Source organism: Macrobrachium nipponense, chromosome 30 (genome assembly GCF_015104395.2).
Source record: "Macrobrachium nipponense isolate FS-2020 chromosome 30, ASM1510439v2, whole genome shotgun sequence".
NCBI lineage: Eukaryota > Metazoa > Arthropoda > Malacostraca > Decapoda > Palaemonidae > Macrobrachium > Macrobrachium nipponense.
Window position 1 is genome coordinate 48,721,187 of NC_087218.1, and position 20,000 is coordinate 48,741,186.

A 20,000-nucleotide genomic window follows, 5' to 3' on the forward strand; every position below is an offset into this window, starting at 1 on the left:
CTTGCCTTCTTTCTGGTGGGCCTCCTGGGTTAACCTCCGTGTGGGAGGGGGAAGGGATGTGTATGTGGGCATTACTGGCGCCATGCCCCGCGTGCGTGTGAGTTTTATATCTTGGAGAGACATACCCAGGTATGAGTTCAGAGTAAAACGGATCTATACTATTATGTACATCTTCAATGACGCTTCAATCATTTTTCTTATCGATTCAAATCGTCGTAATTAGAATAGTAGTATTCAGCAACCAGGCACGAATATGACGCATATTCGTGTATACGCGTATATTATCCGCAGGTACATCTCGCAGTCATCAATCGTGAATATACAAGTAAATGTACAAGAGAAGAGAAAGTCGAGACGTTTAAAACTTATATTCATTCGAAAAGTTTTTTTTTATCTCTCCGTCTCACTTCTGCGCTTTGGGGAACTTGAAAAGTACGACTTGGTTGGGTTTTGCTTTCTTTCGTTTATGTTCACAAGATTCTCGTTTGTTCTACAACACACTCAATCCTCCTACGCTCTCTCTCTCTCTCTCTCTCTCTCTCTCTCGGACTGCCACAATGCAACAACAATTTAGCATACCCTCTCTCTCTCTCTCTCCTCTCTCTCTCTCTCTCTCTCTCTCTAATGATAAGGAATCCCCAGTGGGGAAAGTACTGTACTACTGTACCGTAAAGAGGCCGAATATAGCCTTTTTTTCGAGGTTGTACAATACGAGAGTATAAAAATGAAGAGGAGCTTTTGTGATTTAGTGTCCTTTTGTTCTCTTTTGACATACACGTCAAAATATGCGTAAAAGGCTTAGAGGATCTTTTGTAACTTGGTTCCGTAAGGTTGGTGTTATATTGTCAGCACACATTGTTTTGATTTTACGAGACCACGAAAACAGGAAGTTACACGAAATCGAATAAGAATTCTGTGGTACCTCGGCAGACGGGATTTTTTGTAAAGCCTTTGTTTTTAAGGGCACGAATGTTACTTCTCATGAAATATTCATGATCTCATAATGTATACTTGATTAAGGTTTTTGTTGTAATCAGTCAATCAGTCAATCAAGAGAGAGAGAGAGAGAGAGAGAGAGAGGAACGAAAACCAAGACCTAACAATCGACCAATATCTTCAGTTTCCTTAAAATTGCCAGAAGGAAAGTAGCCGAAATCTCTCTCTCTCTCTCTCTCTCTCTCTCTCTCTCTCTCTCTCTCTCTCTCTCTCTCTCTCTCTCTCATTCTTTTTGCGATCAGGTAGTTGAAATGCTTGTAATTTGCCTTTTCACGCTGTGTTGGTTCTGCACCGCCGACAGTGCAGAACCATCAGGAGTTGGGGAGTGAAATATCCGTAGATTTTTCGATAGCGGGGCAAAGACGTCGGGTCACATTTGCAATAGATGATTATCTGCAGAGCGTTGATGCTGAATTGCTAAGTCAGCCTGCGGATTTTTAAAGCGTTTCTTTTTTCATGAGAGAGAGAGAGAGAGAGAGAGAGAGAGAGAGAGAGAGAGAGAGGAAGTTGGTCGGAAAATGTAAATACACGGCAAAATCTATCATTCTTTGCATTAAATATTTCTTTCCTAGTTTTGACAGACTTCCATGCATGTATATACTATGTAAGTTTGTAAACAAAGGCCTTTTTTAGACTCTATTATTATTATTATTTTATTATTATTATTATTATTATTAATTCAGTAGATAAAACCTATTCATATGAAAGAAGCCCACCAAAGGTGCCATTGACTTGAAGCAAGAGGAAATAAAGGGGGGATACAGAAAGAAGAGAAATATTCCATTCTTATCAGCTCTCTTTTCCTCTTAATCTAATTGCAATATTTTTTTCCAGATCTCCAAATCTAGAAGAGAGTTTTCGTGAGGAGAATCATACGAACCAGGTCGCAATCCTCCCCCTGAAGGCTCTCGAAGTTTCTGACTGAATCCCCCACATGGTAAGGTCGACACTTGCGCTCTATTTGCTCTTTTATTGATTTTCGCTTACTCGGGGAGTAAACCTGCAAACTACTTTGTTGTTGTTGTTGTTGTCGTTGTTGTTGTTTTTGTGTGGGGGTAGGAAAGCATCAAAAGGTCTGGAAAAGCTGTTTGCGTTGAGTTAAAGATACAGGAATTTTGGAATAGGATATTTATGTGATATTTATTAGAATGAAAATGTAAAAAAAAAAAAATAATAATAATGTGCATATTAAACAGTACAGAAAAATTTATTCTAATAAAATATAGCATATTCATTTTAATTTTCGTTGGTGAAACAACGCACTATTTTACCATAGATTCAGCACGCGCCCCCAATTAAACTGGAGGTCGGATCACACCTTTTTGGGTTGGGGAGATGTTCGTTATGACAGATTGTAAGGATCGTAGATAATATTTTCAAAGCGTTAGCCATTCTGTCTGCATACCCTGAGTTCAATCCTAGCGGAGGTCTTGGGATTCAAGTTATTCTTTATTCCGACGAGCTATGTGATTTTCGTTGGTTTTGATAACTGCTGCATTTAGTTTACGCAAAATTCAAGATTTTTTTTGCGGCGGCGGGGTGATGGCGGTATAGGGCAGGCGAACTTAATTTGATTAAACTCGGCAGGTAAATTCAGTAAACGACCTTCTTGAAACCATCAACTTTTGGAAGGAATTTGTCCACAGTTGATGCCGTCATGAAAACCACAAAATCTGCCGATTTCCTGTGGCTCGATTGCTTTCGAGGCACTTGCATGGTTGTGGTGTCATTTTCATGTGCATGTGCATTGCTCATGTTGCATTGATTCTTACGTTTATTGGTTAGTTCTTTTCTTCACAGTCAGAGGTGTATTGCTAACAAAATTGGCAGGAAATTCTGCTTTCAATTGTGTGTATGTGTTCGTGTTTGATAATGATTTATTAAAAACTTCATTGGGAAATCTTTCCGAAAGCATGTGCAGAAAATATCGTTTGATTTGTGAAAAGTGTGGGATTATATATCTAATTTCATTTGATACTGATTTTCAGTATTGTACATCCTTCAAGCAATACCTCTGGATTATTTTGCGCCTCTCTTTTCTTTTGCTCCAAAAATATTTTCTATTTACCACTCAACAAGTCAACTGAATCTGTTTGAACCCGGTTTAGCTGTATCATTAAAAAGGCATAAAAATACGTGCAGACTGAGGGGTACAGGATGTTCCCCAGGGCGAGTTTTCACTAATCAAAGCGCTGAATTCGCTCAGCGATTTTAATCTCTGTATCTTAACATCAACGAGCTCTTACTGTGACGGGAGCAAGATAGCACACCCGCGAGCGCTGTTCCTTCTCGAAACGATGACACGCAAGAAGATGCGTGTCGAATCTCCGAAGTGAGAGGAGAGCATGACTTTCATCTTCGCACTTGCTATAGTTCCCCATCCCCTCCGGTTTCCCGTTTTCTTCCAAGACTTCATAATGCTACTTGGGAGTTTTCATGTGCTAGTTTGGTTATCTTTGGGAGATTTCAAGGCAGAACTGGAGAGCGGTTTCCACGATTTGATGGTTTGGTATTCACTATCTGCTATTGCTTTCCTGCTGTATATTGTTCGTATGGCTTTTTATATACATACATGCATGCATATATACACATATATGTATATATATGCATGTATGTAATATATGTACGTATGTATATATATTTATATATAAATCATGTATATATATATATATATATATATATATATATATATATATATATATATATATATATATATACATACACACACATACACACACACACACACACACACACATATATATATATATATATATATATATATATATATATATATGCTCTCTCTCTCTCTCTCTCTCTCAAAAACCTAATCTCATTAGTTTTAATTCAATCTATGGATGCCGATAGCACGCCGGGTTGTGGATGAAAACTTTCATGAGCAGCGGCTGAGAGTTTCATACAGCATTATACGCTGTACAGAAAACTTAATCCTGCCGAGGAAACTTTGGCGCATTTTTACTTGTTTATTTTCATGTCGTACTTTTTATTTTGGCGTTGTATTTACTTGTCATCTGGCACAGTCTTTTATTTGTGATTACAGCCATTTTTTTGCTTTCGTCTTTCTTCTTATTTATCTGTTATAAGATCCAGAGTATTATTTCTGAATGCAGAGACATTTACTTACTAATTTTCGATGGTAATTTTAATTTTCTTTCGTTATTTTCCGATAAAGTAATTCATTTTCTTTCGTTACCTTCCAATAAAATAATTCATTTTCTTTCGTTAGTTTCCGAAAAAATAATTCATTTTCTTTCGTTACCTTCCAATAAAATAATTAATTTTCTTACGTTAGTTCCCAATAAAATAATTAATTTTCTTTCGTTAGCTTCCAATAAAATAATTCATTTTCTTTCGTTAGCTTCCAATAAACTAATTAATTTTCTGTCGTTAGTTTCCAATAAAATAATTCATTTTCTGTCGTTAGTTTCCAATAAAATAATTCATTTTCTGTCGTTAGTTTCCAACAAAATAATCCATTTTCTTTCATTAGTTTCCAATAAAATAATTCATTTTATTTCGGTAGTTTCCAATAAAATAATTAATTTTATTTCGTTAGTTTCCTATAAAATAATTCGTTTTCTTTCGTTAGTTTCCAATAAAATAATTCATTTTCTTTCGTTATTTTCCAATAAAATAACGTTAGTTTCCGAAAAAATAATTCATTTTCTTTCGTTAGTTTCCAATAAAATCATTCATTTTCTGTCGTTAGTTTTCAATAAAATAATTCATTTTCTTTCGTTAGTTTCCAATAAAATAATTCATTTTCTGTCGTTAGTTTCCAATAAAATAATTCATTTTCTGTCGTTAGTTTCCGATAAAATAATTAATTTTCTGTCGTTAGTTTCCAATAAAATTATTAATTTTCTTTCGTTAGTTTCCAATAAAATAATTCATTTTCTTTCGTTAGTTTCCAACAAAATAATTCATTTTCTTTCGTTAGTTTCCAATAAAATTATTATTTTCTTTCGTTAGTTTCCGATAAAATAATTCATTTTCCTTCTTTAGTTTCCAACAAAATAATTCTTTTATTTTCTGTCGTAGTTATTCCAATAAAATAATTCATTTTCTGTCGTTAGTTTCCAATAAAATAATCATTTTCAGTTTTCTGTCGTTGAGTTTCCAATAAAATAATTCATTTTCTTTCGTTAGTTTCCAACAAAATAATTCATTTTCTTTCGTTAGTTTCCAATAAAAAAAATTAATTTTCTTTTGCTAGTTTCCAATAAAATAATTAATTTTCTTTCGTTAGTTTCCAATAAAATAATTCATTTTCTTTCGTTAGTTTCCAATAGTTTCATAACAAAGTACTTCACCTCACGTTTCTTCCGTTATAATATATATATATGACCTATATATTTTTCCAATTTAATAACAAAATTCATCTCTTTTTACTTCTCTTATGAAGCATCCACATTATTTTTACTATTTCATAACAAAGTACCTCACCTCACGTTTCTTCCTTAATAATATATATATGATCTACTATATATTCTTTTTAATTTTATAACAAAATTCATCTATTTTTTTTCTTTTTTACTTATGAAGCACATCCTTATTATTTGTACAGTTTCATAACAAAATCCTTCACCTCACGTTTCTTCCGTAATGATATATATATGATCTATATATTTTTTTCACATCTCCTATGAAGCACATCCTTATAATTTTAAAGTTTCATAACAGTGCTTCACCTTACGTTTCTTCCGAATAATATATATATATATATATGTATATATAGATATATATATATATATATATATATATATATATATATATACATATATAATATGTATATATTTTTTATGTAATATATATAAATATATAATATATATATATATAATATAATATATATATTTATATATACATGACTATATATATCTTAAATTTTATAGGAAAATTCATCTGTTTTGTTTTCTTTTTTACTTATGAAGGACATCCTTATTATTTGTACAGTTTTTTAACAAAATCTCCTGTAATAAAATCCGGTTAGTCTCTCTGACCGATACGATCCGAGACTGACCGAAGCCATTCGAGAAGAGTGATAAACGACCGCAATAAGAAGGCAGGGAAGTGGAAGGACCTTCCTACAGAATCTACAAAGAAGGTTACTACTATTGGTTGGTCTCTATGGCTGAGCTTTCTATAAAAAAAAGAGAGAGAGAGAGAAGAGAAGAGAGTAGCGGAGAGAAAGCGAAGCCCATACTTTCTATGCCTTCCCTCCGATTCCAGGATGATAGTTGGGAAGAATCTCTCTCTCTCTCTCTCTCTCTCTCTCTCTCTCTCTCTCTCTCTCATTTAGTAACAGTTTTTTCAGCCATTTTGTTTTTTTCCTACTCTCGTTTAATTTCTTTCTGTGTTATTTACACATTTTTACACTTTTACATTTTTACACAATCAGTTGGGACGAGAAGAGTCGTACATCATTTGTGTTTATCTGATTTGTGGGTGTGAGTTTTATGGCGTTCCATAATTAGAGGGGCCTCAGCAGCTTATGAGCTTATCCCGGGAGAAATCTTTGAAATTATTTAATATATGTATAAAAGTAATTGAGTTAAAATACTTGGTATGTGAAGAAATTTATTACATATATATTATTATTATATATATATAATATATATATATATATATCTATATAATATATATATATATATGTATACATATTTATTATATATATATATATATAATATATATATATATATATATATATCATATATATATATATATATATATATAATTATATATATATATATATGATATACATATTATATATATATATATATATATATATATATATATATATATATATATATATATATATATATATATATATATATATATATATATTATATATATATATATATATATATATACAGAGAGAGAGAGAGTGAGAGAGAGAGAGAGAGAGAGAGAGAGAGAGAGAGAGAGTTTCATCTCAAGTGCAAAAGTAGAGGAAATAAGAAAAATCCAAATAACAGGGAATTTATTTTATTAATACATTATAACGATAGTACAGACGAATACAGTGGAAAACAAATTGCACAATAACATAACATGAAATGAGTACACACAGAGATAATCCAATCAGTCATCTAATATTTGATTTTAAAGGACAGCTTGATTTTCCTGTTATAAGACACCGGACATAAAAAAAGGAAAAAGATAGTCATGTGTGTGATCTTACAACTGAATTTCAGTGATTCGCTGTTCTCATGATCAATAGATGTTAACTTATTTATTTGCCATCCCGGTAGAGTAGTATATGTACTTCCCGCAGATCGCTTTCAATGCATCAGCATCTACAAAGTGCTTTTGAACCCGCAAAAGCAAATGTCCTTCAACTACGGAAGCTGTATCTTTTCTAAAGCAAAGCAGAAATCACCCTTTTTTTTTTTTTAATCAGGTCAGTCATTTTCCTCCCTCATAAGCGTTTTCCTTTAAACTCAAGACTTTGTTTTCTGCGTTAGTTCTCGTTCATTGGTGGAGATTTCGTACACCATGGGTGTTAGCATAACCCAGGGTCATTGGTGTTGACAGCTGATGTTGGCATGGCCCGGGGTCGTTGGTGTAGACAGTGGCTGTTGGCATGACCCGGGGGCATTAGTGTAAACAGTGACTATTGGCGTAACCTAAGGGCATTGGTATAGACAGCAGCTGTTGGGATGACCCAGGGTCATTGGTGTAAACAGTGGCTGCTGGGATGACCCGGGTCATTGGTGTAGACAGTTTATGTTGACATGACCCAGGGTCATTCGTGTAAACAGTGACTGTTGGCATAACTCAGGGTCATTGGTGTAGACAGTAACTGTTGGCATGACCCAGGGTCATTGGTGTACACTGTGGATGTTGATATGACCCAGGTATCATAGGTGTAAACAATGGCTATTGACATTACCCAGAGTCATTTGTGTAAACAGCCGGTATTAGTATGGGCCCTAGTTACTAACATAACTAGTGGACACTGGCGTAACCCATAACCACTAGCTTGGGTGTAAACCTTTGCTGTTGATATCACCCTTGGCTCTTGGTATACGTAACTTCCCACCATTTACCAGCAGAAAACGTTCGTTAACATATTCAAATACTAGAGGCTTAGCTTAAAATAAATGCACTGAAGTTATAAGGTATTTGGACCAGCCAAATTGAATTAAATGTTCATGAGTTTATGACAGTGTAAAAGTATCAACTAAAAAAGATGTTTATAAATTCTTATGCTACACAAATGCAGGCTATAGTTTTCTTAAAGTGTACAAATGCAACCTTGGCACTGAGAAATTATCAGCCAACCAAAATATTTTTATTTTCTTCAAGAAATTCAACCTCTGGTCCAGCCTTGGAGGGTAAGCAGGTTTTGTAGAATCTGAACGTCTATACTTGAAAGTACTAAAATCTTGCTACAGGAAACTACAGAAATGCAATATAATCAGACCAGCTGATGATTGCCACCAATTTCCTGAAATCAGTGCCTTTTATCTACTGTATGAAAGCAAGCGCAGGCAGGTACTACATCACACCTGGACCAGCCGGGTGTGGTAAAGCAAATAAAATATGGTTTATTGAGTAAAAAGGGAAAATAATAACATTTGAGGATCTATAAGCAAAACTGAAACATCTGGACCAGCCAAACGATGTGAGTGAGCGAAATCAAATATTCGTGTTCCTCATAGCTAAAACCTATAGGACTTATTTCTTCCCATTTTCTTCAAACCTTGAAGATGTTTTATACAAGAAACCTACAAAAGCAAATAATTACGGAACAAGCGTTCGAGTTGGTCATGTTGCACTTTCAAGTGTAAAAGTTGCAGTTCTGCATTGCAAAGCTCATGGGACACCTATTCTATGGGAAAACTTATTTAAAATTCTTCATTAAGCTCAATATAAGTATTTGAACTTTCAGTAAGCAATTAAATCAAATTATATATATATATATATATATATATATATATATATATATATATATAATCTATATATATATATATATATAGTATATATATATATATATATATATATATATATATAGTATATATATATATATATATATATATATATATATATATATATATATATCCATTCAGGTGATATTTCTCGATTCTGAATATCATCTCGAGACGCTTAAAAATCTATTACAAGGTGGGACGGGGGTGGAAGGTTTGTGGGGAGGGGGGTTACTCGAATCAGTGAAGCGTGCGATCGGATTGTGCCGTCAGAGATTCGTGTTTCCTCTGTAAGAAATCGATTTAATTCATAGTAATGCGAAATGCATGGGTAGGAAAGACTAGAAAAAGAGAGACAGAGAGACAGAGAGAGACATATGTGATTTAGGCTTTCACACTATATATATATATATATATATATATATATATATATATATATATATATATATATTATATATATATATATATACAAATACACTGTAGACACAGATCAAATAGAATCTCATGTCAATTTACATAGCTCTCCAATAACAGCCTATGAACAGACATACGCCAGGGATGGAGACAGATACACTTGGCTCAAAAAACCATAAATCAATGAGGTCATAATTGAAGCGTAAAATCCGAACGCAGAAGGGAACACCTAAAAACAACAGTGAAGAACATATCACTAAACAGGAGACATTCAAAAGTAAAGTGAGTGGATGGGTGGGAGGAGCTTTAGACTTAAGAGGGAAAACAACAGGTTTCTAAAGAGGACAGTGCATGTATCCATGGAGAGCAGCACGTATCCCATGGGATTTGATACCTGGCCAAAGATAATGGAATGTATCTAAGGAGATTCAGCAAATACCCAGTGAGAACATGTATCCAAGGGGGTGACTCGGCATCGTCCAAGGAGGTCAACATGTATCAGGGGATCAACTTCGTCCAAGGAGGTCAACATGTATCCAATGTGATCAGCTTCGTCTAAGGAGATCAACATGTATCCAAGGAGGCCTACATGTATTCAAGGAGGTCAACATGTATTCAATGGGGTCAACATATATCAAAGGAAGTCAACATGTATCCAAGGGGGTCAACTTCGTCCAAGGAGGACAACATGTATCTAAGGTAAGAAATATGTATCCAAGGAGGCCAACATGTATCCAAGGTAATCAGCCTGTGTGCAACGACAGTCGACAGGTATGAGGGGGACATGTATCCGAGGAGATTCAAAAGGCATCTATGGGTGCCAACATGTATCCAAGGTAAACAGCAAGTACGTAAGAACAATCGACTGGTATATGAGGAAAACAACATGTATCCAAGGACTTTCAGCAGGTATCCGAGGGCGTCATCATGTATCCAAGGACTTTCAACAGGTATCCGGAAATACTAAAGTTAAGGAACAGATAACATCAAAGACAAAGGGAAATGAATACATCATTGAAAAAACAACACGAAGTATGAGAGTAACAGATGATTACGAAGGACAACAAGTAACAGGCAATGTGAACAAAATTCTCCTCTGTTACGAACATAATCAATTATGAGATCTAATCGGAAGATTGCAGAAAAGTATAAAGTTCCATTGAAGAATCATATAAATGATTTTTGTTGAAGGTGGCCAAGCTGCAAGAACCTAATGATAAAAGGAAATAAAGTCTATAACCATATTTTTCTCATATTAGGAGAAAAGTATCGTCATGTTCTGGATGTACATTGCATCATTTTTTTCTCACCCCTCCGGTCTTGTAATATGAAATTGTAGGAGCCCTGCTTCTCATGATGTAGACTACAATTATTTGACTCGTCGCAAACTGCAAAAAAACTTCCTGCAAAGCAACCCCAAGTCATTTTGATAACTGATGTTTTTCTCACATGAACACGTGACGCGTCCTCATGTTCAACACGGGCAGTACATTTATTTTAATGTACTCGACTTGTAATATTTAAAAAGAATCTGCCACCAGAGCCACCGGGAACCCTTGACATACCGCACGCTAATAAAATAATGTCGGACGCAAGAAAGGTTGACTGGATCTGATCCCGTAGGCGATACTCGATTCTGGTATTATGATGGAAGAAGAAGAAGAAGAAGATGAAGAAGAACTTATTACCTTCTCTTCAGTTTCGTTTCAGTAGTCGATACTGGTACATGATGGTCCATGGATCTAAGTTTTCTAGGAGCTTGTTTAATGTTTTGTTGCTGTCGTTTGAAGGTTCTAGATTTCATGATGTGTTGTTTGAACTTCAGGACATTTTTGTAACGTTTTCTCGTGTCGAAGTAAATATTTGGGAGAACAGATGACTACTGCACACCATAGCGATAAAAAAACTGTAGACATTATGCGTCAGTGCAAATTACGCTGATTTCAATGTTTGTCAGTCCATATATAATCAAGAATAGCACAACTGATGTTCATACGGGATGGTGCTTAGTGCACTTCATGCAACAGAATTTCCTTGTGAATTATTATAAATATTCTATTATTATTATTATTATTATTATTATTATTATTATTATTATTATTATTATTATTATTATTAAAAAAAACTGAACAGGAGAAGAGTAAGAACATCCATTTCGGAACGGAATAACAAACGGCGTCGTAATCGACCAGAATCCAGGTTAGACTGTAACAGGCTGAGAGAGAAGGCGCCGCCGAATGACCGCTGGTAAATATACGGTTAAGGGGGGAGTAGGGGGCGACGTGCCCTGCAGAGTTACCATGAAATACGAGGCTGCCCTAATGGGGAATTTTCGTGTAACTGGTCCCGAAAATGACCGTCTCTGCGAGAAGCAGAGATGAAACTGTGTTATCTCTGGTTGTCATTACTACCATCCAGCTAAGGGTTTCTCCCCTCTGAGCGAAGGCCAGCTCCGCCCAGGGTCCAGGAGATACGCAATTATGCAAGGAATTGAATTCGGGCGCCCTCTCTTACCACTCGGATAAAGTTGGACGCTATGTATGACCTGGAGAAATTAGACGTCTGAGGGAACAGTAGGTTGGGTGTTGTGAGGCGCTGTTGTTGAATGGTGGACTTCAATGAGAATTTGACGGGTGTCAGACACCGGCTTACGTGTAAATACAGTAGTCACCATCAGCAAATATTTGCTCAAGTGAGAGAAAATGAGTACATGTTATGAGTTTTGACTGTGAAATGTTGTGTCTATTCGAAAATGTAAATGAGGCAGTTAGAATAGATACATTTGGGAAACCAAGGACATTACGTATTAGAAAAAGAGGGAAAATGCGTATGTGGGGTATGGGATATATCAATTATACTTGAAAGGCTTCTAAAAAAAAACATACATCACAGGACTGCCAATTGAAAGCTTCCAAAAAAACCCATCACATGACTGCCAACAAAAATGGAAAATATTTTAACATTCTTCACTGGTAAAATGCAAAGCACAACGGAATAGTTTGGTGCTAAGCTCACAATAACAGCCTAAATGCAGGGATCGATGCTGGGATTCTATAAAACTAATCTACTCATACTAAACCTACGTCAAAGCTATAGATGTGTCCGAGACCAGCCCGGACTTGATACACTAGTGAATATGCTTACTTTAAATAAATGCACAAGATTGAAGCAGGTCACCCTTTTTAAAATTCTATGCCCTTTTATGATGGAAGTCTATTTCTTCACTTAGGACTTTGTTCTGATAACTTGCTTTCAGTGAACTAGGCACAATTCACTTGAAGTGTCTCTTATTTCATTATAATTTCAGGCAATAATATCATCACAGTGGGAAGACCTATAGTATAAAAATACATGAGTTCTCACGAATTTGCTCTTGACTGAGGAAATTCATATCACTCAACAATTTCACTGACAACTGACGTCGACGAATTCTAGAAGTATTTTTTCCTCGGTTCAGTTCTCTGGGACTCCCAGGCCTGAGACTCCCAGGCGAATGCTTCCGGGGGCACATGATGTTCTGGAAAGCTAAGAGTCACCACAGAGTGCGCAGAGCCAGAGGCCTCCAGAGGGGCGTCGCCTGTTGAAAAGCCACCAACGCCTTCAGAAGAGAGGAATGGCGACTGAGGCAGTGGTGGCGGCTGTAAATGACGTCGTGGTACCGACTGTGATCCTCTCTGCCTGCTTTTCTGTCTTGATACTGACCTCCCACTAGACCTTGGTGGTGGTGGTGGAGGAGGGGGAGGGGGTGGAGGTGGAGGAGGCAAATCGGTAATGCGGGGAAGTGGAGGAGGATGCAGGGGTGGAGGATGAGAGAGGATGGGAAAAGATGATGATGGTGTACGAGGACGACCTCTGTGGGGAATTCTAGTTCGAGGAACAGGTGGGATTGGTAAGGAAGATGATACTGAGTGATGGGAATTATGAGAATGAATGGAACTTAGTAATGAAGGTTCAGGAGAAGAACTACCTTCAAGCTGAAGTGGAGGGGACGAGGTTGTCTTAAAGGTGACCTCTAATGAAGGGGATGGTGTTAAAGCACTAGATATCAAGCCATATGACGTTGAACTAGCTTCAGGCTCAAGTGAAGGGGAGGGAGTTGTCTGAAAAGTTGATTCTAATGAATAGGATGGCGATGAAACGCTAGAAATCCAGTCTTGCAGTTTTGAACTATCTTCAAGCTCAAGTGGACGGGAGGGGTTTCTCTTAAAGGTGAACTCTGATGAAGAGGATGGTGCTGAAGCACTAGAAATCAAGTCTTGTGACGTCATTTCAAAGGGTATATCGTCTGTAGATGATGAAGGGGAAGCTGTGCTTAAAGTTATTTCAGTTGATGTGTTTGACCAAGATGACTGTGACTCAACAGCTGAAGGAATGTGTTTGGCAGTAGATGTGGAAGATAAACTGTCCTCATTTGGAAGTTGAGAGGATGATGATGGTTCAAGAAAAGATGAAAGTGAACTAATAGTACTTGGATGAGATGTAGAAATATTTGTGGTTGTAGGCGATGATAATGAAAAGTGAGTCTCAGTGGAATTAATTAAAAACTCCTCATCAAGTGGAAATGGTTCTGGGGGATATGGAGGTGGACTTGAAATGGGAGAAATGGTAGTGGTTGAATCTGAATTCTTGGGGGATGTGGACGGAATTGGTGGAAGCGTTGGGCGAGGAAAACCTGGTGGTAATCGATGCGAAGGATCTGGGTTGAGATGAGCAGGATAAGGCAATGATGAAGATGGTGGATAGGGTTCGAATTGTATCAGAGGATCATGGTACTCCTCCTCTTGATCTGTAAGAACAGAAGATGATGAAGCAACAAAAAGAGCAGGGTAATCATTTGAGAAAGGGTAGTCTTCGTAATGTGATGAATAAGCACCTTTACCTTGTGTTTCAGTTCTCTCTTTGGATTTTGCTGAAGGTACATAATTGGGCAAACTGAATGATGGAATAGGAGCAGACCCTACAGCAACACGATGATCTACAAAGAAATCAAAAGGGTCTCCTGGAACTGTTGGAACTGTAGGTACTGTTGGGACAGTTGGAATGAAAGGTACTGTGGGTATAGAATCTGGTGAATTTGTTACCCCTCCGCTGTGAAAAGGAACTGTAGGAACAGTAGGTACTGTGGGAATCTTTGATATTGGTGGAAGTGTAGGAACAAACTGTGAAGCAGCAGAATCTCTTGATCTTGAATCTTTTGTATTTCTTGATCCTCCAGAGTTGAAATTTGATGCAGAATTAATTGATTTGGCTTTGTTGCTTGAGAGTCTTCCTTGGAAATTGTGGCCTTCCAATGGTAGATTTTGAATGCTGGGTAAATTATTTGTACCTAGGAGGAATCCGTCCGAATCAGGTACGGATGTCCTAATTCTCAGATTTCCTTGTGCTGCATCACAGAGCCATGAATGAAATGGATGATTACATTTGTCATATTTTGGTGCGGGAGTTGTAGAGGGCGCTGGTATAGGATCAGCAAAATCTCCTTCTCCATCTTGAGGACTAGGCTGTGAATCTGGATCCAAAAATGAAGCTGCCGGCTCTTCATCAGCTGGTGGTGGTGGAGGGGGCCTTGGGGTAGTAGTTATGGGTAGTCTTGGTGAAGAGGGTTTTGACCATGCTTTTCGAGGTTTAGTTTTCTGGCACAAGAAACTGTGGAATGGGTGACTGCAAATATCGTCTAGTGTTGGTTCTGGTTCAGGCTGAGGTTCAGGGGAGTCTATGGGGTCTGGAAGTGCCTCCGGTCCAGAATCTGCCAAACCTCCATCTGCTGGTGGTGTAGTTGTTAAAGGTGGAGGTGGGGGAGGAGTACGAGGTGGAGGTAGGGGAGGAGTAGTAGGTGGTGGTGGAGGTTTCACAGTTGTTGATGTGGTTAGGGAGTTATCTGGAAATGGAACAGAGTCAGGTTCTTGGAATGAGGCTTCAGGGTCTAACAACTTTCCTTGTGCAGGTGCTGCAGTTGTTGGTAGAATAATTGGAGGAGGAGGAGGTGGTGGAGGTCTTGTTGTTGGAGGGACTGTCGGACGTCTAGATCGAGGTGGTTTACAAAGCCATGAGTGGAAGGCATGGAAGCACGGATCAGCTCCTTCCCATGAAGGTTTGGGTGTTGAAGGGGGTGGTGGTTGACTGATAGGGAATGGAAGCTGAACCTGTTTAGGTCTGTTCGCGGGTTCTGCATCAAGCAAACCTCCTGAAGCAGATGGGTCTTCAGTGGTAGGAGGTGGTAGAATATTTGTAGGTTTCTGACACATCCATGCTGTAAATGGATTACTGCAAATGTCAAAGGGAGTAGTAGAAGGTGGAGGGGGAGGAATTGTGGTCTGTGGAAATGGTTGTGCATCAGGGAACAACTCAGATCCAGGTTGCTGATTAGAAGCATCTGGGAACACCCCAGACCCAGCAGGATCAGGTGTGGTTGTGGGTGGTGGACGAGGTCTAGGAAGTGGAGTTGTTCTTGGTTGAGGAGGTCCCCTACACAGCCAAGAATGGAATGGATGAGAGCACTTATCATAGACTCTAGGAGTAGTAGGAGGTGGTGGAGGGGGAGGTGTGGTGGAGGATGGTAAGGGAAGGGGATCTGGTAAAGATTCAACCCCATCATTAAAAGATGCATCGGGAAATATATCTTTTCCAGACTTTGGTGGCGGAGGGGTTGTAGTTCTGGGTTTTGGTGCCTTCTGACATAGCCAAGAATGAAAAGGATGGGAACACTTATCATAAGGGGTAGTTGATAGTGGTACTGGGGTTGTTGGAGGTCTAGGTGGATTAGGTGGGCCAGGGAAAGGTAAGGAATCAGCACCCCCTTGGTTTGAAGGCGCTGAGTCGGGAAACAGCTCACTGCCTTCCCTAGGAGGAGGTGTGGTGGTGAAAGGTGGCACTGTTGGTGGCCTTGGGGGATTAGTTGAAGTTGGAAAAGGTAGAGCATCAAAATTCCCTCCATCTGAAGGTGCAGCATCAGGAAACAGGTCCCCACCTCCTCTGTTTGAGGGAGTAGGGATGAAAGATGGCAGGGATGGAGGTTGCGGCGGTACCGTCGGTGGACTCACAACTGAAGGGAAGATAGCGCTGGCCTGGGGCCGGCTCTGAGGGCACAGCCACGAATGGAATGGATGAGAACATTTGTCGTAGGATGCTTTAGCCCTTCCGCCTCCTGCTGAGCCTCGTGCCAGCTGTGGTAGGTCCTTACCAAGCACTGCCCTAGGTTGTCGCACTGATGGAAGCGATCCAGCTGAGACACTCAGTATACAGCAGAGGGTCAGCGTCCACATCTGCAAGAGACAAGAATGAAATCTTGATTTAAAGTTGTGCAATGCAATGACAGAATAATTATGCTAATTCTGTGTTGTGTGAAAACTATGTTAAAATGTCATAATGGTAACTATGATAGGGAGTGAAAGTAAAATCATAAAAGTCTGTACCATGGCTTGTCTCAGAAAACGAATTAAAAATTATTATGGGGTCTTGAAGAAAAGAAGGTTCAGTCTTGCCAAATTTCCATCTTAGAGAATAATCCATAACTTGGGAATCACATCCATTTTTGTTTTTACACTCCCCAATTTTAAGCAAAAATAGAAAAAGTCTTAACTGTTATATTTTGTATCCTTCCTCATTTCCTATACCTTATAACGAGGCAACCATTTCATGTACACTGTTCGGAAATCCCCGAGATTTTTACCAGTATTGCACTAGCCCCAGTTTTGTTGCCATTCCCCTAAGTTAGGTTAGGTTGGGATAAGTTAAAAGGGTTAGTGAGTAATTTGAGTGTGGGAAACGTAATGAGATTATCTTCAAGAGGATTCTATGGTTAGTTTTTAAGATATGGCATCCCACTTTTTCAGGGAATGTCTGGTACTCTGTATAGCTCTGTAATATACGCCCGGGCCAACCTGCCCACTTTCAATCGATTCGTATACCTTCTTAGACCACATTGCGTGCGAGAGTGTAAATGAAATTCTCCCAATGGCGCCGGTGCGCAGGGTCAGACAACATGTCGGAGGCTGCCTTCAAAGCAAAGAGCAACTTTTACCTAATCTACTGATTTCTTGATTACTGTTGACTGCCATCACAGAAGGAAGGAAAGCACTAAGAACCCGGCAGGATATTGATGTTTGTCTGGTTTTACGCAGACAGGCAAAATTAAACACATAATTCACAGAAGTTTATGTCTCCCTATTATATTTGGAAATTGCAGACAGACGTGGCTATTACCGATGCAAATTGGCGTACCTGAGTGACTCCAGGATCTGTAATCATTCAGGATTTGAATAAAGGGCTGCCAGTGATTCGACGGTCGACTGTAAATAATCCTTCGGTTATTTAAAGACATTTTTTTTTTTTCTTGGATAATGGTCTTTAATGACCAAGACAGATCTTGACAGAACGTTTGTTTTTGAAAGACCATAGAGGACTTTCTTCTTATTTACCGAAGCAATTTATCTGCTATTGATTGATTAGTTTACTCAAATGACGTATGACATGTGAATGATTCACAAATAGATACTCAAGATACCGAAGCAGTCCGCCAAATTACTTGAAGTTAAACCTAATGGAGATGAGCTAAAGACATTAAAATGGCAGGTAACCGTAGGGGGTTAGTGAAGTCAGTGCTCCTCACGCGGTGCGCTGTGGGCATTACTTAAGGTTCTTTGCAGCGTTCCTTCGGCCCCTAGCTGCGACAACTTTCGTTCTTTTTTTACTTTACCTCCGTTTATATTCTCCTTTCAAACCTTCCTATTCTCAGTTTCCCTTTCAGCGCTGAATGACCTTATTTATGTCCCAGCGCTAAACCTTTTGCCTAAATCTTATATTCCATTCCGTTCCATTAAATTGGCTGTGACCTAAAAGACTTAACTCTACAATTCTTTTCGGTAACGATGAAAAAGGGAATTTAATAAGATACTTCTTCATTTTAAGGTTTAGCTATTCGGGTGTACAGAAAACGTAGGACAATATTATTAAATCCTTATTAAGTGAAACCTTATGCGCCGACCTGATTTAATTTGGCTAGAGCATTCCTGTCTTTAACACCGAAGACCTATGACCATCCCTTTACATATTATCTCCCAAAACGTAAATATTTGGAGGAATATAAATGTAAATTAAGAACTGATTGAATACGTGCTTGAAAGGATAAAGAAACAATTAGTGAAAAGTATAAGTTAATAAATTAATAAACTGATTAATTAATCAGTTAAATAGATGAATAAATACGTAAATAAGTAAATATATAAAGCGTAAAGATATGATTCACCGAAATAAACAAAACAGCGCTCACGAAGATTCCCAAAAGTTTCGACTCCTTAGCACCTCTTCATTTCTCCTCCCACCCCCCCTCCCCTTTTCATTTCTCCTCCCCATCCTCCTTTTACTCCTCCTCCTCGTCCCCCTTTGCCTCCTACTCCTTCCTCCTCCTCCTACTCCTCCTCCTCATCCCCCTTTTCCTCCTACTCCTTCTCCTGCCTCCCTTTTCCTCCTCCTCCTACCTCCCTTTTCCTCCTCCTCCTGCCAGCATCTCACGGTACAATACGAACCATCGAACCCTAATTATAACTCCGGGTAATAACTTGAGCCCATATTCGGCTATAAGAAATCCGCAGAGCTCATCATCATCATCATCATCATCATCTTCATCATCATCCATCGCTTGTTAGCATAATGGATGAAGGTAGGAGTGCGACTCATAAGTACGTATTGTCCGCTCGGACTTTCACTGGGGACCGCTGATATTACGGCCTCCTTTCTAAAGAAAGTATACAGTTGTTACTGAGAGAGAGGAGAGAGAGAGAGAGAGAAGAGACTCTCTCTCTCTCTCTCAGTAATCTTGATGTCAGCAGAATGACCATTTTATGTGAATAAAGTGTATTGTGTGACTTAGGATTCTTTTGCTATGTCTAAATACGCTTTTGAATACATTTTATTTTCAATGTTTCTCTCTCTCTCTCTCTCTCTCTCTCTCTCTCTCTCTTCTGCTATACATGGCCGACGCAGCGTATTGTTACCTTGCCATTTATAAAGGCCCCAATTTAGGTGGGTCCTGGTCTCAGAGAAGCTTCACTTCATTCGTTTCTGAAGTCGATATTGGCTCTCGTCTTAAACATGAAATACCCTGATGAAAATATGTATCAATACACAAACACACACACACACACACACACATGTTATATATATATATATATATATATATTTATATATATGATATATATAAATATATATATATATATACATATATATCTACTACTATTTATAATTTTATATACTATATATACTATCTACACACACACACACTGTTACACACACAACACCACACACACACACACACACACATATATATATATATATATATATATATCTATATCATATATATATATATATATGTATGTGTCTGTGTGTGTATATATATAATGTATGTATTCCTGACAAGCACTGATAATGGAAGAGAGAGAGAGAGAGAGAGGAGAGAGACTTCATATTATTCATATATCGACTTCCAATTTCATCCTCATTACTCACAGTGAATTCTTTACGTTGAAAAATCCGAACTTGAGTGATTCTTGTATGTTAATAGAAACTCCATTCGTCCTGGGAGGTGGCAATCTCTACGCTTGTCACTTTAGTGATGTATTTCCCAGTGAATCCTACAAGATAAAG

General features: G+C 37.9%; 1 protein-coding gene across 1 annotated transcript in view; it reads right to left on the reverse strand.

Moving 5' to 3' along the window:
- Positions 1-9,402: 9,402 nt before the first annotated feature.
- The window catches only part of LOC135202500 (mucin-2-like), a 79,334-nt gene continuing 68,736 nt past the window's right edge, over positions 9,403-20,000 (reverse strand). The window contains exon 2 of the mRNA XM_064231921.1: positions 9,403-16,621. Within this exon, the coding sequence (XP_064087991.1) occupies positions 12,791-16,621 (3,831 nt within the window). The 3' untranslated portion in view covers positions 9,403-12,790. The remainder of the gene's footprint in view (positions 16,622-20,000) is intronic.